General features: G+C 56.1%; 2 protein-coding genes across 4 annotated transcripts in view; one reads left to right on the forward strand and one right to left on the reverse strand.

The window, feature by feature from the left end:
- The window catches only part of tnfrsf1b (tumor necrosis factor receptor superfamily, member 1B), a 15,154-nt gene extending 6,281 nt beyond the window's left edge, over positions 1-8,873 (forward strand). The window contains exons 1-10 of one of the 3 annotated variants that reach the window (XM_041274639.1): positions 948-1,039; positions 1,283-1,434; positions 2,864-2,992; positions 3,219-3,380; positions 3,768-3,858; positions 6,362-6,591; positions 6,910-6,990; positions 7,396-7,433; positions 7,537-7,738; positions 8,270-8,873. In XM_041274639.1, coding sequence (XP_041130573.1) covers positions 2,890-2,992; positions 3,219-3,380; positions 3,768-3,858; positions 6,362-6,591; positions 6,910-6,990; positions 7,396-7,433; positions 7,537-7,738; positions 8,270-8,496 — 1,134 coding nt within the window. In that variant the 5' untranslated portion in view covers positions 948-1,039; positions 1,283-1,434; positions 2,864-2,889 and the 3' untranslated portion in view covers positions 8,497-8,873. Of the gene's footprint in view, positions 1-933; positions 1,040-1,282; positions 1,435-1,790; positions 1,920-2,863; positions 2,993-3,218; positions 3,381-3,767; positions 3,859-6,361; positions 6,592-6,909; positions 6,991-7,395; positions 7,434-7,536; positions 7,739-8,269 lie in introns of those variants that run through there. The other 2 variants (XM_041274638.1, XM_041274637.1) reach the window with 2 other exon arrangements.
- Positions 8,874-9,101: 228 nt separating this feature from the next.
- On the reverse strand, positions 9,102-22,391 carry si:ch211-112c15.8 (tumor necrosis factor receptor superfamily member 25). Its single transcript, XM_041274076.1, has 10 exons — positions 22,131-22,391; positions 21,111-21,242; positions 20,443-20,587; positions 18,600-18,704; positions 18,401-18,447; positions 14,003-14,095; positions 11,974-12,008; positions 11,760-11,895; positions 10,786-11,087; positions 9,102-9,155 (listed from the first exon to the last, which is right to left on the reverse strand). The coding sequence occupies exons 1-10, from the start codon at positions 22,267-22,269 to the stop codon at positions 9,102-9,104; spliced, it is 1,188 nt and encodes a 395-aa protein (XP_041130010.1). The 5' UTR covers positions 22,270-22,391.
- Between the last annotated feature and the right edge of the window lie 109 nt (positions 22,392-22,500).

Below are 22,500 nucleotides of genomic sequence, written 5' to 3' on the forward strand. Positions count from 1 at the left end.
ACCAGCCTCCGTCGCAGCCAGGACCGGAACCCGGGAACCAGCCTCCGTCGCAGCCTGGACCGGAACCCGGGAAACAGCCTCCCTCTCCTGGTCACAAATGGAGATTAGACAAAAGGACATTCAGAACAGGAAATAGGAGGCACTTTTTCACACAGAGAATCGTGAAGGTCTGGAACCAAACTCCCCAGTAATGTTGTTGAAGCTGACACCCTGGGATCCTTCAAGAAGCTGCTTGATGAGATTCTGGGATCAACAACCAAACGAGCAAGATGGGCCGAACGGGCTCCTCTCGTTTGGAACCTGTTCCTCTGTTCTCTCTCGGCTCGGCTCTGTAAACGGATGCAGTGTATTTATTAACGGTTTCCTGTGGGGCGATGAGATCAGTACAATACTGAGACTGGAAAGAACCTGCTACTCACACACACGCACACCGACTCACACAAGCACACACGCACACACACGCTCGCTCACTCTGGAGCTCGTTCTCAGCGTCTTCAGTCTCTTCAGATTTACTGGGGTGAACTTTAATAAGAGATGAGAGTGAAGCCAGGGCTGGTTATTGAATCTCTATCCGTCACTCCCAGACTTCCTGAAACTACAACCACAAAGCAACCTTGAACTGGAAATGCTGCTGCGTGTGTGTGTGTGTGTGTCTCAGTGTGTGTGTCTCAGCAAATTTAATGACCCCTTTTTAAAAATAATTGGATCAAAAGCAGGGTTATTGAAACCGTGAGACTGCAAGAAGGAAATTGAGGTTGAGATGTGAAGAGAAAGAGAGAGATGAAGACTTCCTGTGTGACGTAGGAGAGGAGAGGAGCAGGGCGGGGGGAGGGGGGTAGACTCAACGCTCGATTGTCACTGAGTTCAAGCTTGTTTTATTATTTCAGCCCTGTTCAGTGTTTTGATAGCGCTCTCTCTCTCTCTGTTTTCCAGGGTTACTCTTTGCCGTATTCCCCAGAGAATGAAATGATTTGCCGGGACTCTGTGAAGGAGTATTACAGAGAGGATCTGAAACTCTGCTGCAGCCGCTGTCCCCCAGGTAGAGAGAGAGAGAGAGAGAGAGAGAGAGAGAGAGGGAGAGAGAGGAGAGAGAGAGAGAGAGAGAGAGAGACAGGGAGAGGGAGAGGGGGAGGGAGAGAGGGTTTAATATCTGCACTGACACACACACACACACACACACACACACACACTCACACAGTAACTCTGCGCTCATTCTCTGCAGTAATGTGTATCTCTGGGGCCCGGCTGGCACAGTCAGCATATTTTCTCGTTATCTGAACAGGAAATCACAGCCCGAGCCGAGGGGAACTCTGAGTCTCGATCAGAGCCACTTCCTGTCAGCCTGAGAGACTCGGAGACTCCCCACACCCCTCCCCCACTTTCCCTTTGAGACGCACTGAAGGACCTGCCCTGTACTGGAGCCGAGCCAGTCTGGTAAACATTCAGCACTTACTGGAATGGGAGTGCAAACCAGTGTGGGGAGACAGCCAGTCAGTGTGTCCACAACGCAGCTCGCTTGCATTACATTGGGCTGTATTTAATACAGACACCCTGCCCAGGGGCTGCACACACAGACACCCTGCCCAGGGGCTGCACACACAGACACCCTGCCCAGGGGCTGCACACACAGACACCCTGCCCAGGGGCTGCACACACAGACACCCTGCCCAGGGGCTGCACACACAGACACCCCGCCCAGGGGCTGCACACACAGACACCCCACCCAGGGGCTGCACACACAGACACCCTGCCAAGGGTGTGTTGTTTTATATCACTGTGTTGTTTCTCAGGTACTCACCAGGGGGAGGTGTGCTCCACGACCTCAGACACGCAGTGCAAGCCATGCAGGGAGAGGACCTACACCAGCATCTGGAACTACAGCCCCCAGTGCTTCAGGTGTCCCGGAGCGTGCAGGGAGGGTAGGTACAGCCCCCAGTGCTTCAGGTGTCCCAGAGCGTGCAGGGAGGGTAGGTACAGCCCCCAGTGCTTCAGGTGCCCCGGAGCGTGCAGGGAGGGTAGGTACAGCCCCCAGTGCTTCAGGTGTCCCGGAGCGTGCAGGGAGGGTAGGTACAGCCCCCAGTGCTTCAGGTGTACCCGGAGCGTCGCAGGGAGGGTAGGTACAGCCCCCAGTGCTTCAGGTGTCCCGGAGCGTGCAGGGAGGGTAGGTACAGCCCCCAGTGCTTCAGGTGTCCCGGAGCGTGCAGGGAGGGTAGGTACAGCCCCCAGTGCTTCAGGTGTCCCGGAGCGTGCAGGGAGGGTAGGTACAGCCCCCAGTGCTTCAGGTGCCCTGGAGCTGCAGGGAGGGTAGGTACAGCCCCCAGTGCTTCAGGTGCTGCCCACAGCGTGCAGGGAGGGTAGGTACAGCCCCCAGTGCTTCAGGTGCACCACAGAGCGTGCAGGGAGGGTAGGTACAGCCCCCAGTGCTGCAGGTGTCCCACCCCGTGCAGGGAGGGTAGGTACAGCCCCCAGTGCTTCAGGTGCCCTGGAGCGTGCAGGGAGGGTAGGTACAGCCACCCAGTGCCAGGGGCTGCACCCACAGCGTGCAGGGAGGGTAGGTACAGCCCCCAGTGCTTCAGGTGCACCACACGTGCAGGGAGGGTACACACAGCCCCCAGTGCTTCAGGTGTGCCACGGAGCGTGCAGGGAGGGTAGGTACAGCCCCCAGACACTTCCCGGAGCCAGGTGCACCCGGAGCGTGCAGGGAGGGTAGACACCCCGCCCCGGGGGCTGCAGCCCCCAGTGCCCAGGGGCTGCCCAGAGCGTGCAGGGAGGGTACACACAGCCCCCCTTCCAAGTGCTTCAGGGGCTGCACACAAAGGACCCTGCAGGGAGGGTAGGTACAGCCCCCAGTGCTTTTTCTCAGGTACACACCAGGGGGCGGTGTGCTCCATGGCCTCAGACACGCAGTGCAAGCCATGCAGGGAGAGGACCTACACCAGCATCTGGAACTACAGCCCCCAGTGCTTCAGGTGCCCCGGAGCGTGCAGGGAGGGTAGGTACAGCCTCCAGTGCTTCAGGTGCCCCGGAGCGTGCAGGGAGTGTGTGTGTGTGTGTGTGTGTGTGTGTGTGTGTGTGTGTGACACTCAGGATCCATCTCATCAGTGGGTTTTAGATTTTGTTTATTGAATGTTGAAATGCAGATCCAGTGTGTTGTTTGTAACCTCTGCCCCCCCCCCGCCTCTCTCTCTCTCTCTCTCTCTCTCTCTCTCTCCTCTCAGAGGATGGGATGGTGGAGAGCAGTCCCTGCACTCTCTTCAGCCCGCGTCTCTGTGAGTGCGTCGAGGGGATGTTCTGTGTGCTGAGGAGAGACTCGATCCCTTCCTGTGAAATGTGCCAGACGCGCACCTGGTGTGAGCCAGGCTTCGGAGCTTCCGGACCAGGTACAGCCAAACTCCAGCCTGGGGCTTCCTGCAAGATCACTAAATCACACAACTGTGAAGCGGCCTGGCTGTCCTTTACAATAACAGAGCTCTTATCGTTACAGACAGCCCCCTCCCAGTGACCCAGAGCTCTCCCAGCCCCCTCCCAGTGACCCAGAGCTCTCCCAGTCCCCTCCCAGTCACCCAGAGCTCTCCCAGTCCCTTCCCAGTCACCCAGAGCTCCCAGTGTCACCCAGAGTCCCCTCTCCCAGTGCTCTCCCAGTCCCCTCCCAGTAACCCAGTGCTCTCCCAGTCCCCTCCCAGTAACCCAGTGCTCTCCCAGTCCCCTCCCAGTCACCCAGAGCTCTCCCAGTCCCCTCCCAGTAACCCAGAGCTTTCCTGTTTCAGAATCTGTGGACCAGGACACGGTGTGCTCTCCCTGTGAACCCGGGTCCTTCTCCTCCCAGCCCAGCTCTGCACCCTGCCGCCGGCACACAGAGTGAGTGTGAGGCTGTGGTTTGGACCCCCTTGTGGGTCGAGGCCTCTCCTGGTCCAGGACTTTTCTGATTATCTTAATAAACCTTTTTATTTTTCTGGCTCCGTTCATGCAAACATCCCACAGTGCTTTACAATAATAAAACCTGCCCCAAACACAGTGGCGATTAACAGAGCAGTGAATACAAGGAGCTCCACTCTGAGCAATACAAGAACAAACAGCAAACCCACAGAGTCAGGATTCATCATGCACCAAGAGCACAATGCAATGCAATGCTATTAAAAATGCCTTGGAATTAATAGAACCATTAGTGTCTCAACCTAGAGTTATTCATAAAACTAATGCCACTTTATAGAGAGGTTTTCAAATGTGATTTCTTGTTCTCTCTGGTGAGTGTGTGTGTTCTCTCTCTGGTGAGTGTGTGTGTTCTCTCTCTCTGGTGAGTGTGTGTGCTCTCTCTGGTGAGTGTGTGTGTTCTCTCTCTCTGGTGAGTGTGTGTGTTTTCTCTCTGGTGAGTGTGTGTGTTCTCTCTCTGGTGAGTGTGTGTGTTCTCTCTCTGGTGAGTGTGTGTGTTTTCTCTCTGGTGAGTGTGTGTGCTCTCTCTGGTGAGTGTGTGTGTTCTCTCTCTGGTGAGTGTGTGTGTTCTCTCTCTGGTGAGTGTGTGTGTTCTCTCTCTGGTGAGTGTGTGTGTTCTCTCTGGTGATTGTGTGTTCTCTCTCTGGTGAGTGTGTGTGCTCTCTCTGGTGAGTGTGTGTGTTTTCTCTCTGGTGAGTGTGTGTGTTTTCTCTCTGGTGAGTGTGTGTGTTCTCTCTCTGGTGAGTGTGTGTGTTTTCTCTCTGGTGAGTGTGTGTGTTCTCTCTCTGGTGAGTGTGTGTGTTTTCTCTCTGGTGAGTGTGTGTGTTCTCTCTCTGGTGAGTGTGTGTGTTTTCTCTCTGGTGATTGTGTGTTTTCTCTCTGGTGAGTGTGTGTGTTTCTCTCTGGTGAGTGTGTGTGTTTTCTCTCTGGTGAGTGTGTGTGTTTTCTCTCTGGTGAGTGTGTGTGTTCTCTCTCTGGTGAGTGTGTGTGTTTTCTCTCTGGTGAGTGTGTGTGTTTTCTCTCTGGTGAGTGTGTGTGTTCTCTCTCTGGTGAGTGTGTGTGTTCTCTCTCTGGTGAGTGTGTGTGTTCTCTCTGGTGAGTGTGTGTTTTCTCTCTGGTGTGTGTGTTTCTCTCTGGTGTGTGTGTTCTCTGGTCTGTGTGTGTTCTCTCTGTGTGTGTGTTCTCTCTCTGGTAAGTGTGTGTGTTTTCTCTCTGGTGAGTGTGTGTGTTCTCTCTGGTGAGTGTGTGTGTTTTCTCTCTGGTAAGTGTGTGTGTTCTCTCTGGTGAGTGTGTGTGTTCTCTCTCTGGTGAGTGTGTGTGTTTTCTCTCTGGTGAGTGTGTGTGTTTCTCTCTGGTGAGTGTGTGTGTTCTCTCTCTGGTGAGTGTGTGTGTTTTCTCTCTGGTGAGTGTGTGTGTTTTCTCTCTGGTGAGTGTGTGTGTTCTCTCTCTGGTGAGTGTGTGTGTTTTCTCTCTGGTGAGTGTGTGTTTTCTCTCTGGTGAGTGTGTGTGTTTCTCTCTGGTGAGTGTGTGTGTTCTCTCTCTGGTGAGTGTGTGTGTTCTCTCTGGTGAGTGTGTGTGTTTCTCTCTGGTAAGTGTGTGTGTTTTCTCTCTGGTGAGTGTGTGTGTTTTCTCTCTGTGGTGAGTGTGTGTGTTCTCTCTCTGGTGAGTGTGTGTGTTTCTCTCTGGTGAGTGTGTGTGTTTTCTCTCTGGTGAGTGTGTGTGTTCTCTCTGGTGAGTGTGTGTGTTCTCTCTCTGGTGATTGTGTGTGTTCTCTCTGGTGAGTGTGTGTGTTTTCTCTCTGGTGAGTGTGTGTGTTCTCTCTCTGGTGAGTGTGTGTGTTTTCTCTCTGGTGAGTGTGTGTGTTCTCTCTCTGGTGAGTGTGTGTGTTCTCTCTGGTGAGTGTGTGTGTTTTCTCTCTGGTGAGTGTGTGTGTTCTCTCTCTGGTGAGTGTGTGTGTTTTCTCTCTGGTGAGTGTGTGTGTTTCTCTCTGGTGAGTGTGTGTGTTTTCTCTCTGGTGAGTGTGTGTGTTTTCTCTCTGGTGAGTGTGTGTGTTTTCTCTCTGGTGAGTGTGTGTGTTCTCTCTCTGGTGAGTGTGTGTGTTTTCTCTCTGGTGAGTGTGTGTGTTTTCTCTCTGGTGAGTGTGTGTGTTCTCTCTCTGGTGAGTGTGTGTGTTCTCTCTCTGGTGAGTGTGTGTGTTTTCTCTCTGGTGAGTGTGTGTGTTTTCTCTCTGGTGATTGTGTGTTTTCTCTCTGGTGAGTGTGTGTGTTTTCTCTCTGGTGAGTGTGTGTGTTTTCTCTCTGGTGAGTGTGTGTGTTTTCTCTCTGGTGAGTGTGTGTGTTTTCTCTCTGGTGAGTGTGTGTGTTTTCTCTCTGGTGAGTGTGTGTGTTTTCTCTCTGGTGAGTGTGTGTGTTCTCTCTCTTGACCCCTCTAGCTGCTCAGCTCAGGGGCGCTCTGTCCTGTCTCAGGGGACCAGCTCGTCGGACGCAGTATGTGGGGGTGCAGTGGAGGGGCCTCCAGTCCCAATCACCCCCCCAGGAGGGGGCAGCACTGAGCCACCCCACACTCGCTCCCCAAACCCTGGCAGAGACTCTTCCCCTACAGTCTCTGTGGGAGAGCTGAGAGCCCGGAGCGAGGGTGGAAGCTTGGAGCAGGAATTCATGTGTAAGTGTTGCAGCGGCTGCTGCCTTCTCATTAACACTCGTTAACATGCTCTCACTAACGAGAGCTCTGCTTCATGACAGCTTGGCCTCAGAGACTCTGAGGAGACACTGAACCCAGGAGGGGCTGAGCTGCACTCTTTGCCTCGGTAGAATAAACCGCACGCTGTTAATGGCACAGTAAGAGCTGCACTGTGGCTGTGTCATTTCTAATCACATTTCTAATGTTTATTTGCAATGGCTCCTCGATGTGTTCACCTATCCTGTGACTTACCCACAGTGTGTGTTACTGTGCTGACTCTGGCGCCCCCTCTCTTTGCAGATGGTATTGTAGGCGGGATAGCGGTGTTACTTCTCATTGTCGGGGTCCTTGCTGCAAAGTGTGTCCAGATGAGAAGAGCAGGTAACTCCGTCCTGTCCAAACTCTCTCTCTCTCTCTCTCTCTCTCTCTCTCTCTCTCTCTCTCTCTCTCTCTCTCTCTCTCTCTCTCTCACTCTCTCTACTTATTCCTGTGATTGTTATTGATTGAGTGCTGGGGAAGCTCTTGTTATTGATTTGAGTGCTGGGGAAGCTCTTGTTATTGATTTGAGTGCTGGGGAAGCTCTTGTTATTGATTCAATGCTGTGTTTTGCTGGACTGACCCTCGTGGAAGCTGTCCGCTCTGCTTGTCTCTGTGTCCTGGTCCATTCATTTAGACTTGCTGTTTGCTTGTCTCTGTGTCCTGGTCCATTCATTTAGACTTGCTGTTTGCTTGTCTCTGTGTCCTGGTCCATTCATTTAGACTTGCTGTTTGCTTGTATTTTCACAGTGAAGCCTCCAGGGATCTGTAATGCTGACGCCAGCACGGTGAGCACAATGAACCTCAGTGAGCTGCAGTCCTGGCTGTGTCGCCCCCGTGCTGTCAAATGCTCTCACGCTGGATTCTGGTTTGTTTCCGTGTCGTTGCTAGGTTACCGAGTGCCCCCCTGACAGGCACCAGCAAGGATCCTCCTTTGGCCACGCCCCCAGCCACCCCGCACAGGAAGAGCAGTGCCTTCTGGGAGACCAGGACTCCAGCAACCCCTCCCTCATTTCCTCTTCCTCCTATGCTGGAGAGGCCAATCAGAGCTGTGGGCCGGGGCAGTGCTGCTCAGGCAGTGTAGAGGGATCAGGTGAGGAGAATGAACCAGTAAACCCAGTCACACACCATCCAGAACCATTAACCACTAAACCAGTGCACACCATCCAGAACCATTAACCAGTAAACCAGTGACACACCTTCCAGAACCATTAACCAGTAAACCAGTGACATGCCATCCAGATCCATTAACCAGTAAACCAGTGACACACCATCAAGAACCATTAACCACTAAACCAGTGACATGCCGTCCAGATCCATTAACCAGAAACCAGTTCAAGAACCACTAAACCAGTGACACACCATCCAGAACCATTAACCACTAAACCAGTGACACGCCATCCAGAACCATTAACCATTGCAGAGCTCGCTCCCTGTGATCTGTCTGCTGCCTCCTCGTTCATGTTGTTTTGCAGTTGCATTGTTTGCCCTGCCTGTAAACTACACTGTGTTTCAATATGAAGCTTGCAGTGTAACCCTGTGCTGCCCTGTAACAGCTGTGTGAGTCGATGTACCTCCTGCAGCTCCTCCACTTCATGCTGTCTCCTCTCTTGTTTCCTGACAGATGCTCTGCTCTCCCACGGCACCCACGTCAGTGTCAACATCCAGGCTGTGATCAGCTGCCCCCACCAGCCCCCACTTACCCCCGCGCACAGGGGCTGCACGGACTCCCAGGCGGGGGTACCCCTGTCACAGGAGGAGAGCTACACCAGCCTGCCCCCCTCCCAGCAGGAGATGGGCAAGGACGCCCGCACGGGGGTGCAGGAGTGCGGGGGAGGCGGTGCCCTCTAAGAGCTGTTATACACAGACAAGCCAGCAGGGGCAGACAAAGCACACAAACTACCATTGCAGTCCAGCCTGTTCTAAACAGAGCAGACTCTGTGGCTCTCTGAGCGCTTGCCTTACTGTTAATGTTGCTGTTGTTTTTATAGTGATGTGCTTGAGCTGGTTCAGTAATCTGGGATTCAGTGCTGGCGCACGCACACAGGGACTGTCTGCTCGTCACTGGTGTTGCAGTGGGAACGTGCTTGCTGCTCTGACAGGACAGTGGAGGATGTCACAAGCTCAGGAAGAAGGGAAGAGGAGAGGATTCAATAGAAGACAAAGAGTTTCCTTTCCCTTAATTTGTTTGTAAACATGTAAATAAATTTTTTTTAATCTGCTTGAAACGTTGTACAGCTGAGTCTGTGGTGATACTGCTTGTTAAGGCTCTGTGTGTGTTTCGATTACTTATAATTGCTGTTCTGTTGAGGTGCTTTCTGTATTTGTACCAAATTAATGTGCATTGGGTCTGTGTGTAAGATTGATTGAGTCCGTCCTTCCTTCCTTCATGTGTGTGGGCAGTAAGGCAGTGTATTGTTTTTTTCATCTCTGATTAGCGTACAGTAGCATCACTCTTACTCTGACAGAGTGTACACCATGATCTCCACACTGCCATCATAGTGCAGTAGCTGAGGGACCGAGAGTGGCGCTCAGGAGTATCGAATCAGCACAGTAAACTGAAGCCTCAAGTCCTACAGGTGCCCCATGCCAAACTGTGGAGGCTGGGCACGCAGTCAGGACAGGGCAGGACAGCTTGGAGCGGGGGCAACAAATACAGAGAAGAGGACAGATTGAGTAGATGCTGCTCAGAAAGACTATCGACTAAAATAGTGTTGTTTAAGATTCTAACAAAGAAGAGAAATCAACTTCTCTAATCTAGAGTTCAATATTACACAACACTCTGCTTTCACTCAAACACTTACAGTAAAAACACAAGGAAATTCAATATTTTTTATAAAACCAGATACATTCCCCTCTGTAATACAGCCTATTATACACATTCCCCCTGTAATACAGTCTATTATACACATTCCCCCTGTAATACAGTCTATTATACACATTCCCTCCTGTAATACAGTCTATTATACACATTCCCTCCTGTAATACAGTCTATTATACACATTCCCTCCTGTAATACAGCCTATTATACACATTCCCCCTGTAATACAGTCTATTATACACATTCCCCCTGTAATACAGCCTATTATACACATTCCCCCTGTAATACAGTCTATTATACACATTCCCCCATCACACACCAAGTCATCACACACTGAGACTCCTTCAGAGAGCAGCCCCTGGGCACAGCGTTTAAACACGAGGGAGCCATCACACACTGGCAGTCCCGCTCCCTCTCTCTGTCTCTCTCACTGGGTCTCTGTGCAGTCAGGCAGGTCCATGCTGTGCAGTGTGTTATAGACAGTGTGCAGTCCCGCTCCCTCTCTCTGTCTCTCTCTCTGGGTCTCTGTGCAGTCAGGCAGGTCCATGCTGTGCAGTGTGTTATAGACAGTGTGCAGTCCCGCTCCCTCTCTCTGTCTCTCTCAGGGTCTCTGTGCAGTCAGGCAGGTCCATGCTGTGCAGTGTGTTATAGACAGTGTGCAGTCCCGCTCCCTCTCTCTGTCTCTCTCTCTCCCAGTCTCTCTCTCAGGGTCTCTGTGCAGTCAGGCAGGTCCATGCTGTGCAGTGTGTTATAGACAGTGTGCAGTCCCGCTCCCTCTCTCTGTCTCTCTCTCTCCCAGTCTCTGTGCAGTCAGGCAGGTCCATGCTGTGCAGTGTGTTATAGACAGTGTGCAGTCCCGCTCCCTCTCTCTGTCTCTCTCTCTCTCTCAGGGTCTCTGTGCAGTCAGGCAGGTCCATGCTGTGCAGTGTGTTATAGACAGTGTGCAGTCCCGCTCCCTCTCTCTGTCTCTCTCTCTGGGTCTCTGTGCAGTCAGGCAGGTCCATGCTGTGCAGTGTGTTATAGACAGTGTGCAGTCCCGCTCCCTCTCTCTGTCTCTCTCTCTCCCAGTCTCTCTCTCTGGGTCTCTGTGCAGTCAGGCAGGTCCATGCTGTGCAGTGTGTTATAGACAGTGTGCAGTCCCGCTCCCTCTCTCTGTCTCTCTCTCTCTCCAGTCTCTCTCTCTGGGTCTCTGTGCAGTCAGGCAGGTCCATGCTGTGCAGTGTGTTATAGACAGTGTGCAGTCCCGCTCCCTCTCTCTGTCTCTCTCTCTGGGTCTCTGTGCAGTCAGGCAGGTCCATGCTGTGCAGTGTGTTATAGACAGTGTGCAGTCCCGCTCCCTCTCTCTCTCTCTCTCCCAGTCTCTCTCTCAGGGTCTCTGTGCAGTCAGGCAGGTCCATGCTGTGCAGTGTGTTATAGACAGTGTGCAGTCCCGCTCCCTCTCTCAGTGTCCAGCACTTCAGCATCGCGTACTGCTGCTCTCGGAAGACAGGCCCCGCCTCCAGCTCTGCCCGCTCCATCTCCTCGTCTGACAGCGGCAGCATACGCACAAACTCCTTCCAGCGACGCGCGGGAACAGCGTCAATGATGCAGTACAGCATGCTGCCACACCAGAGAGGGGGCGCTAGAGAGACAGGGGAGAGGCATCAATCCAGACAGAGAGAGAGAGAGAGAGAAACAGGGGAGAGGCGTCAGTACAGACACAGAGAGAGAGAGAGGTAGTTTGAGAGAGACAGGCTGGCGCGCCTCTTGTCGCAGTTAGAGAGTAATGTCAGAGGAGGGGTTTGGTCAGTACAGTCCCGATCTCTCTGACTTTCAGGACCTGACATTGAGGGGAGACGGAGAAATCGGGGACCTCTCCGCAGTAGGTATGTGCTGCAGTTCGAGTAGTCTGAGATCCCTACGATCTCTCTAGTCCCCTATTGTCACAGTCAGGACAGTCTGTGTGACTGAGAGAGGAGAGGATGGAGAGATTGTTGGAGACTCGAGACAGAGGAGAGGGGTGCTAGAGAGACAGGGGAGAGGCGTCAGTACAGACAGACAGAGAGAGAGAGAGGGGACGCTAGAGAGACAGGGGAGAGGCGTCAGTACAGACAGACAGAGAGGAGAGGAGAGTACAGACAGAGATAGAGAGAGAGCGAGAGAGAGCTCCCCCTTGCCGCAGTCATGTCTGCTGTCCAATCTGTCCTCTCCAGCAGGGACATGTCAGTTGTTTCGCTCCCTCACGTCACCCAAAATCCAATCTCAGAATAGAGAGACACACACACACACACAGGTGGGGGTTCCTGCGTCTTACCTGCAGTGGGGGGGGGGTGAAGGGTGCGTGGGGGGGTTCTGCAGTCGCTCCTGTCGCCAGCACAGGGGGGAACGGCATTCACACAGCCCTCACTCTCAGCAGGGCCATTGCTGATAACCACCAGACACTCAGAGCCCTGAGAACAGAGCAGGGTTCAGATCAAGAGAGCAGGGTTCAGATCAACAGAGAGACTCAGGCAGGGGGGGTGACTTACGGAGGGGCTGGCTGGCTTGTGTTCGGCTGGATCTCCTGAGGAGACAAACACACACAGCGAGGGCTTGAACAAGTACAGCTTATAACAGAGACAGTGGTGCTGTGAGAGAGTGTCTCAGTGTGTGTGTGCGTCTGTCTCAGTGTGTGTGTCTCAGTGTCAGTGTTTGTGTGAGTGTGTCTCAGTGTCAGTGTGTGTGAGTGTCTCGAGTCACAGGTCACACACACTCACAGAGTCACAGTACCACACTAAACGAGTCACTACTCGCATGTGTGTGTGTGTCTTGTACAGTGTGTGAGAGAGGGAGTGCAGGGTGTTTAGTGTGAGAGTGTCTCAGAGAGAGACGTGTCACACACACAGTACCCAGTGTGCCAGTGTCTCAGTGTCAACACAAATGTGTGTCTCAGATTGTGTCGCAGTGTGACACACACAGCAAACTGGCAGAGCTCACCCTGCACAGAGTCACAGTCACACACTCGCACAGAGGTCAGAGTCACAGTCACACACACTCAAGAGTCACGGTCCACACAGAGTCAGAGTGTGTGTGTGTGTTTGTGTCTCAGTGTGAGTGTGTCTCAGTGTCAGTGTTTACACTCACAGAGTCACACTCGCACCAGAGGCACAGTCACAAACACATACACAGAGTACACTCGCACAGAGTCCCGTCACAAGTCACACTAACACGAGTACTAGCCAGGAGTCACCAACACCCACTCTCACAAGAGTCGACCGTAACAAGCAGACTGTCTACGTCACACTCATACACAGGAGTCACAGGTCACAACACACACAACAGAGTCACAGTCACACACACACGAGCACCAGTCAAAAGAGTACACAGAGTCACAGTAACCACACTCACACAGCGTCACAGTACACACACACAGACAGAGTCACACTCCATACACAGGAGTAACAGTCACAAACATGTGTGGTCTCAGTGTCAGTGTTTGTGTGAGTGTCTCAGTGTGAGTGTGTCTCAGTGTCAGTGTTTGTGTGAGTGTGTCTCAGTGTGAGCGTGTCTCAGTGTCAGTGTGTGTGAGTGTCTCAGTGTCAGTGTGTCTCAGTGTCAGTGTTTCTCAGTGTGAGTGTGTCTCAGTGTCAGTGTTTGTGTGAGTGTCTCAGTGTGAGCGTGTCTCAGTGTCTGTCTCAGTGTGAGTGTGTCTCAGTGTCAGTGTTTGTGTGAGTGTCTCAGTGTGTCAGCGTGCACACAGCGTCACAGAGTACAGTCACACACACTCAACTCACAAACAGACAGAGTCACACTCGCACTTCCGAGTCACAGTCACCCCAACTAACACTCGCACAGAGTCACCAGTCACAAACTCACACAGAGTCACACAACACAAGACAGAGTCACACTGGCGTGTCTCAGTGTCAGTGTTTGTGTGAGTGTGTCTCAGTGTGAGCGTGTCTCAGTGTCAGTGTGTGTGAGCGTGTCTCAGTGTGTGTGTGTGTGTGTGTCTCAGTGTGAGTGTGTGTCTCAGTGTCAGTGTTTGTGTGAGTGTGTCTCAGTGTGAGCGTGTCTCAGTGTCAGTGTTTCTCAGTGTGAGTGTGTCTCAGTGTCAGTGTTTGTGTGAGTGTGTCTCAGTGTGAGTGTGTGTGAGTGTCTCAGTGTGTGTGTGTGTCTCAGTGTCAGTGTGTGTGTGTGTGTCTCAGTGTCAGTGTTTCTCAGTGTGAGTGTGTCTCAGTGTCAGTGTGTGTGAGTGTCTCAGTGTGAGTGTGTGTGAGTGTCTCAGTGTGTGTGTGTGTGTGAGTCTCAGTGTGAGTGTGTGACTCAGTGTCAGTGTTTGTGTGAGTGTGTCTCAGTGTGAGCGTGTCTCAGTGTCAGTGTGTGTGAGTGTGTCTCAGTGTCAGTGTGTGTGAGTGTCTCAGTGTGAGTGTGTGTCTCAGTGTCAGTGTTTGTGTGAGTGTGTCTCAGTGTGAGCGTGTCTCAGTGTTAGTGTTTGTGTGAGTGTGTCTCAATGTCAGTGTGTGTGAGTGTCTCAGTTGCAGTGTTTGCGTGTCTCAGTGTGCGTCTCTCTGATCTCACCAGTATGCAGGACGCTCTGCTCCCTCCTCCTGTGTCTGAAGGAACGGAAGCCCACTGCGGCCAGCAGAGACAGCACCAGAGCGAGGCAGGCAACTGTGAACATGAGAGGAGAGACCCCACCTGAAACAAACGAGCCACAGCCCCGTACCGCAAACACACCGAGCCCGACCCGAAACAAACGAGCCACAGCCCCGTACCGCAAACACACCGAGCCCGACCCGAAACAAACGAGCCACAGCCCTGTACCGCAAACACACCGAGCCCGACCCGAAACAAACGAGCCACAGCCCCGTACCGCAAACACACCGAGCCCGACCCGAAACAAACGAGCCACAGCCCCGTACCGCAAACACACCGAGCCCGACCCGAAACAAACGAGCCACAGCCCCGTACCGCAAACACACCGAGCCCCACCCGAAACAAACGAGCCACAGCCCCGTACCGCAAACACACCGAGCCCCACCCGAAACAAACGAGCCACAGCCCCGTACCGCAAACACACCGAGCCCCACCCGAAACAAACGAGCCACAGCCCCGTACCGCAAACACACCGAGCCCCACCCGAAACAAACGAGCCACAGCCCCGTACCGCAAACACACCGAGCCCCACCCGAAACAAACGAGCCACAGCCCCGTCCCGCAAACACACCGAGCCCGACCCGAAACAAACGAGCCACAGCCCCGTACCGCAAACACACCGAGCCCGACCCGAAACAAACGAGCCACAGCCCCGTACCGCAAACACACCGAGCCCGACCCGAAACAAACGAGCCACAGCCCCGTACCGCAAACACACCGAGCCCCACCCGAAACAAACGAGCCACAGCCCCGTACCGCAAACACACCGAGCCCCACCCGAAACAAACGAGCCACAGCCCCGTACCGCAAACACACCGAGCCCGACCCGAAACAAACGAGCCACAGCCCCGTACCGCAAACACACCGAGCCCGACCCGAAACAAACGAGCCACAGCCCTGTACCGCAAACACACCGAGCCCGACCCGAAACAAACGAGCCACAGCCCCGTACCGCAAACACACCGAGCCCGACCCGAAACAAACGAGCCACAGCCCCGTACCGCAAACACACCGAGCCCCACCCGAAACAAGCGAGCCACAGCCCCGTACCGCAAACACACCGAGCCCCACCCGAAACAAACGAGCCACAGCCCCGTACCGCAAACACACCGAGCCCCACCCGAAACAAACGAGCCACAGCCCCGTACCGCAAACACACCGAGCCCCACCCGAAACAAACGAGCCACAGCCCCGTACCGCAAACACACCGGGCCCGACCCGAAACAAACGAGCCACAGCCCCGTACCGCAAACACACCGAGCCCCACCCGAAACAAACGAGCCACAGCCCCGTACCGCAAACACACCGAGCCCGACCCGAAACAAACGAGCCACAGCCCCGTACCGCAAACACACCGAGCCCGACCCGAAACAAACGAGCCACAGCCCCGTACCGCAAACACACCGAGCCCCACCCGAAACAAACGAGCCACAGCCCCGTACCGCAAACACACCGAGCCCGACCCGAAACAAACGAGCCACAGCCCCGTACCGCAAACACACCGAGCCCCACCCGAAACAAACGAGCCACAGCCCCGTACCGCAAACACACCGAGCCCCACCCGAAACAAACGAGCCACAGCCCCGTACCGCAAACACACCGAGCCCCACCCGAAACAAACGAGCCACAGCCCCGTACCGCAAACACACCGAGCCCCACCCGAAACAAACGAGCCACAGCCCCGTACCGCAAACACACCGAGCCCCACCCGAAACAAACGAGCCACAGCCCCGTCCCGCAAACACACCGAGCCCGACCCGAAACAAACGAGCCACAGCCCCGTCCCGCAAACACACCGAGCCCGACCCGAAACAAACGAGCCACAGCCCCGTACCGCAAACACACCGAGCCCCACCCGAAACAAACGAGCCACAGCCCCGTACCGCAAACACACCGAGCCCGACCCGAAACAAACGAGCCACAGCCCCGTACCGCAAACACACCGAGCCCGACCCGAAACAAACGAGCCACAGCCCCGTACCGCAAACACACCGAGCCCGACCCGAAACAAACGAGCCACAGCCCCGTACCGCAAACACACCGAGCCCGACCCGAAACAAACGAGCCACAGCCCCGTACCGCAAACACACCGAGCCCCACCCGAAACAAACGAGCCACAGCCCCGTACCGCAAACACACCGAGCCCCACCCGAAACAAACGAGCCACAGCCCCGTACCGCAAACACACCGAGCCCGACCCGAAACAAACGAGCCACAGCCCCGTACCGCAAACACACCGAGCCCCACCCGAAACAAACGAGCCACAGCCCCGTACCGCAAACACACCGAGCCCCACCCGAAACAAACGAGCCACAGCCCCGTACCGCAAACACACCGAGCCCGACCCGAAACAAACGAGCCACAGCCCCGTACCGCAAACACACCGAGCCCGACCCGAAACAAACGAGCCACAGCCCCGTACCGCAAACACACCGAGCCCGACCCGAAACAAACGAGCCACAGCCCCGTACCGCAAACACACCGAGCCCGACCCGAAACAAACGAGCCACAGCCCCGTACCGCAAACACACCGAGCCCGACCCGAAACAAACGAGCCACAGCCCCGTACCGCAAACACACCGAGCCCCACCCGAAACAAACGAGCCACAGCCCCGTACCGCAAACACACCGAGCCCGACCCGAAACAAACGAGCCACAGCCCCGTACCGCAAACACACCGAGCCCCACCCGAAACAAACGAGCCACAGCCCCGTACCGCAAACACACCGAGCCCCACCCGAAACAAACGAGCCACAGCCCCGTACCGCAAACACACCGAGCCCCACCCGAAACAAACGAGCCACAGCCCCGTACCGCAAACACACCGAGCCCGACCCGAAACAAACGAGCCACAGCCCCGTACCGCAAACACACCGAGCCCGACCCGAAACAAACGAGCCACAGCCCCGTACCGCAAACACACCGAGCCCCACCCGAAACAAACGAGCCACAGCCCCGTACCGCAAACACACCGAGCCCGACCCGAAACAAACGAGCCACAGCCCCGTACCGCAAACACACCGGGCCCGACCCGAAACAAACGAGCCACAGCCCCGTACCGCAAACACACCGAGCCCCACCCGAAACAAACGAGCCACAGCCCCGTACCGCAAACACACCGAGCCCCACCCGAAACAAACGAGCCACAGCCCCGTACCGCAAACACACCGAGCCCGACCCGAAACAAACGAGCCACAGCCCCGTACCGCAAACACACCGAGCCCCACCCGAAACAAACGAGCCACAGCCCCGTACCGCAAACACACCGAGCCCCACCCGAAACAAACGAGCCACAGCCCCGTACCGCAAACACACCGAGCCCGACCCGAAACAAACGAGCCACAGCCCTGTACCGCAAACACACCGAGCCCGACCCGAAACAAACGAGCCACAGCCCCGTACCGCAAACACACCGAGCCCCACCCGAAACAAACGAGCCACAGCCCCGTACCGCAAACACACCGAGCCCCACCCGAAACAAACGAGCCACAGCCCCGTACCGCAAACACACCGAGCCCCACCCGAAACAAACGAGCCACAGCCCCGTACCGCAAACACACCGAGCCCCACCCGAAACAAACGAGCCACAGCCCCGTACCGCAAACACACCGAGCCCCACCCGAAACAAACGAGCCACAGCCCCGTACCGCAAACACACCGAGCCCCACCCGAAACAAACGAGCCACAGCCCCGTACCGCAAACACACCGAGCCCGACCCGAAACAAACGAGCCACAGCCCCGTACCGCAAACACACCGAGCCCGACCCGAAACAAACGAGCCACAGCCCCGTACCGCAAACACACCGAGCCCCACCCGAAACAAGCGAGCCACAGCCCCGTACCGCAAACACACCGGGCCCGACCCGAAACAAACGAGCCACAGCCCTGTACCGCAAACACACCGAGCCCGACCCGAAACAAACGAGCCACAGCCCCCTCACACTCACTGTTTGTGTTGTGTTTGGCCTGTGTTGAGTGTGCCCACCCCCCATGAACGACAGTCATACTTACGTTCGACGTGAGTGTGAGACCCACCCCCCCCCTCACCAGCATAGTCGATACGTCGAGCGTTGACGTTGAGACCTCGACTGGGGTCAGTATGGAGCTGCACTCACACTCGAGGGGGGTGGGGTCAGTATGGAGCTGCACTCACACTCGAGGGGGGTGGGGTCAGTATGGAGCTGCACTCACAGTCGAGGGGGGTGGGGTCAGTATGGAGCTGCACTCACACTCGAGGGGGGTGGGGTCAGTATGGAGCTGCACTCACACTCGAGGGGGGTGGGGTCAGTATGGAGCTGCACTCACACTCGGTATCTTACCTGTCACGGCTCTTTGTTGTGTTTCATTGGGGGGACCCCCAGGCTGTCTGTAAATAAGAAGAGAAGCAGGCGCAGTTAGCACAGGCTCGATACATGGGGGGAAGCATATCAGTATTGCACTGTGCACTGAAGCAGGTGCAACGCTGAGTTGATTCCCCACTGCCAGTCAATGCTAAGTGATCTCAGTCAGTTCCCATACCTCGGCAGACAAACCTTCTGTTCATCTTCACGGTACCCAGAGAGACAGTCTCCACACACCGTGTCATCAACACGAGAACCTACAGCAGACACAAAAAACAGCAAACTTACAACCCTGCCTCCCTCCCAGCTCCAACCGCTAGAGCACCCTGCCTCCCTCCCTCCCAGCTCCAACCGCTAGAGCACACTGCCTCCCTCTCTCCCAGCTCCAACCGCTAGAGCACACTGCCTCCCTCCCTCCCAGCTCCAACCGCTAGAGCACCCTGCCTCCCTCCCTCCCAGCTCCAACCGCTAGAGCACCCTGCCTCCCTCCCTCCCAGCTCCAACCGCTAGAGCACCCTGCCTCCCTCCCTCCCAGCTCCAACCGCTAGAGCACCCTGCCTCCCTCCCTCCCAGCTCCAACCGCTAGAGCACCCTGCCTCCCTCCCTCCCAGCTCCAACCGCTAGAGCACCCTGCCTCCCTCCCTCCCAGCTCCAACCGCTAGAGCACCCTGCCTCCCTCCCTCCCAGCTCCAACCGCTAGAGCACCCTGCCTCCCTCCCAGCTCCCAGCTCCAACCGCTAGAGCACCCTGCCTCCCTCCCTCCCAGCTCCAACCGCTAGAGCACCCTGCCTCCCTCCCTCCCAGCTCCAACCGCTAGAGCACACTGCCTCCCTCTCTCCCAGCTCCAACCGCTAGAGCACACTGCCTCCCTCTCTCCCAGCTCCAACCGCTACAGCACCCTGCCTCCCTCCCTCCCAGCTCCAACCGCTACAGCACACTGCCTCCCTCCCTCCCAGCTCCAACCGCTAGAGCACCCTGCCTCCCTCCCTCCCAGCTCCAACCGCTAGAGCACCCTGCCTCCCTCCCTCCCAGCTCCAACCGCTAGAGCACCCTGCCTCCCTCTCTCCCAGCTCCAACCTCACCCTGCTCCAGCTAGAATTACCCTGCCTCCCTCCCTCCCAGTCCTCCTCAGCTCCAACCGCTAGAGCACCCTGCCTCCCTCCCTCCCAGCTCCAACCGCTAGAGCACAGCTCCGCTAGAGCACACTGCCTCCCTCCCTCCCAGTCCCTCCTCCGCTCCGCTACCCTGCCACACTGCCTCCCTCCCTCCCTCCCTCCTCCCTCCCTCCCAGCTCCCCTCCTCCTTGGCGATCAGCAACGGCCTCCAGGGAGGAGTGGCGATCCCGTGGGAGGGAGGGAGGGAGGGTCGAGGGCCTCCCTCGCATCTCGTGGGGACGGCCAGGAGGGAAGGGTCACGAGGTTGGCGCGATCTCGTGGGACGGAAACGAGGGAGGTAGGGTCGAGGTGGCGCGATCTCGGGGGCGGGAGGACAGGGTCGACTGGTCGAGGTTAGGTGAGGGTGATCTCCCCTCCTCTCACCGGAGGACTCAGTCCGCTACGAGCCACACTTCCTACCTAATCCAGTCGTCCTCAGTCCGCTAGAGAAACTGTCTTTTCCTGCGCTCGAGCACCCTCCTCAGCTCCCTAGAGCCACACTGCCTCCCTCAGCCAGCTCCAGCTAGAGCCACACTGCTTCCCTCCCAGTCCCTCCTCAGCCCCCCTCCCAGCTAGAGCCACACTGCTTCCCTCCCAGTCCCTCCTCAGCTCCCTCTCTCTCAGCTAGAGCCACTGCCTCCCTCCCTCCCAGTCCCTCCTCAGCTCCACTAGAACCACACTGCTTCCCTCCCTCCCTCCCGCAAGGGAGGGAGGGGTCGAGGGAGGAGTCACGTGGATGTCAACGACAACTAAACCAGAGTAGGGTCGAGGGTGGCGATCTCGTTCGGACGGAGGGAGAGGAGGGGTCGAAGGTTGGGCGATCTCGGGGAGAGGGAGAGAGGGGAAGAGGTGGAGATCTAGTTGGACGTGAGGAGGGAGGGTCGAGGTTGTGGTCTGTGCTGGCACGGTGTGCAGGGTCTGCAGAGGCTGTCTCTTGACTGGTAGTATCCTCCTGGGCAGCCACACTGCGTCCTGCTGGAGGAGGTGCATGCCCTCACCACCACCTGCAACACTGAAGACAAAGCAACTTGTGAGTGAGCAGCCCAGAGCAGGGTCCCAACTCCCCCTGCTGCACCCTGGCCTGGGGTTCAGAACCCCTTCAATGAAGTTTATTTTTATTAACATTGAAATGATCAGGAGCCCAGAGTTTGAACCCCAAAATGATTCCCCACGATGGAGAACATGTCTCCCTCCCTCCCAGTCCCTCACTCCCTAGAGCCCCCTCCTCCCTCCCAGTCCCCTCTGTGTGGGTCAGGGGAGGGACGAGTGGGGGGGGAGGGACGAGTGGGGGGGGGAGGAGGGACGAGTGTGGGGGGAAGGGAGGGAGGAGTGGTGGGGGGGGAGTGGACGAGTGTGGGGGAAGGGAGGGAGGAGTGGGGGGTAGGAGGGACGAGTGTGGGGGGAAGGGACGAGTGTGGGGGGGAAGGGAACGAGTGTGTGGGTGTGGGGGGGGAGGGAGGGGAGGAGTGGGGCCCTCACCCCCATCACTGCTCACACCCCCCTTCCCTCCATCCTCACCCCCCCTCCCTGCTCACAGCTCTTATCGCAGGAGTCACACTTCTCACAGCCCCGCATGTAGTTGCTGTGCTCCAGGAAGGTGCCCGGCTGGCACTGCTGGCAGTGATGCCTCTCAGCTGGGTCTGTGCACGGAGCATGTCTGTAGAAACCTGGAGCAGAGACAGCAATATCAATAGCAGATCAATAACACTCCCCCCTGATCAATAACACACACCCCTGATCAACAACCTCCCTGATCAATAACACACACCCCCGATCAACAACCTCCCTGATCAATAACACACACCCCCGATCAACAACCTCCCTGATCAATAACACACACCCCCGATCAACAACCTCCCTGATCAATAACACACACCCCCGATCAACAACCTCCCTGATCAATAACACACACCCCCGATCAACAACCTCCCTGATCAATAACACACACCCCCGATCAACAACCTCCCTGATCAATAACACACACCCCCGATCAACAACCTCCCTGATCAATAACACACACCCCCGATCAACAACCTCCCTGATCAATAACACACACCCCCGATCAACAACCTCCCTGATCAATAACACACACCCCCGATCAACAACCTCCCTGATCAATAACACACACCCCCGATCAACAACCTCCCTGATCAATAACACACACCCCCGATCAACAACCTCCCTGATCAATAACACACACCCCCGATCAACAACCTCCCTGATCAATAATACACACCCCTGATCAACAACCTCCCTGATCAATAATACACACCCCTGATCAATAACAGCCACAAATACAAATCTCAGAACAGAACAGAAAAATATTCTCTTCCATACGAAGACTGACTTAGAAAAGAAAGAGTGGGGTCCCCACACCTCCCCGGGGGGAGTCTTGGGAGAGTGGGGGGGGTCATGGGAGGGGGGGCATGGTGGCCGTGTCGGGCCTCGGGAGGGGGGGTTTTAGTATGGTCTCGGCACAGCCCGGAGCCCTCATCCCTGTGTCTCCCGACTCCACACTCTCCAGCCCTCCTCCCCCTGTACCCACTCCCCCTCACCAGCAGGGCAGCTGAGGCAGCACAGCCCGGAGCCCTCATCCCTGTGTCTCCCGACTCCACACTCTCCAGCCCTCCTCCCCCTGTACCCACTCCCCCTCACCAGCAGGGCAGCTGAGGCAGCACAGCCCGGAGCCCTCATCCCTGTGTCTCCCGACTCCACACTCTCCAGCCCTCCTCCCCCTGTACCCACTCCCCCTCACCAGCAGGGCAGCTGAGGCAGCACAGCCCGGAGCCCTCATCCCTGTGTCTCCCGACTCCACACTCTCCAGCCCTCCTCCCCCTGTACCCACTCCCCCTCACCAGCAGAGCAGCTGAGGCAGCACAGCCCGGAGCCCTCATCCCTGTGTCTCCCGACTCCACACTCTCCAGC

The sequence above is a fragment of the Polyodon spathula genome, chromosome 16 (genome assembly GCF_017654505.1).
Source record: "Polyodon spathula isolate WHYD16114869_AA chromosome 16, ASM1765450v1, whole genome shotgun sequence".
Classification (NCBI taxonomy): Eukaryota; Metazoa; Chordata; class Actinopteri; order Acipenseriformes; family Polyodontidae; genus Polyodon; species Polyodon spathula.

Bases quoted from the DNA above. Each gene is read 5' to 3' on its own strand.
- si:ch211-112c15.8 (XM_041274076.1), bottom strand. From the start codon at position 22,269: ATGAGGGCTCCGGGCTGTGCTGCCTCAGCTGCCCTGCTGGTGAGGGGG. The intron at 18,705-20,442 runs GTCCAACTAGAT...CAGGGTTGTAAG, and splicing joins CCTCGACCCTCCCTCCTCAC to TTTGCTGTTTTTTGTGTCTG. The intron at 11,088-11,759 runs GTAAGACGCAGG...CTGTCTCTCTAG, and splicing joins TCACCCCCCCCCCACTGCAG to CGCCCCCTCTCTGGTGTGGC.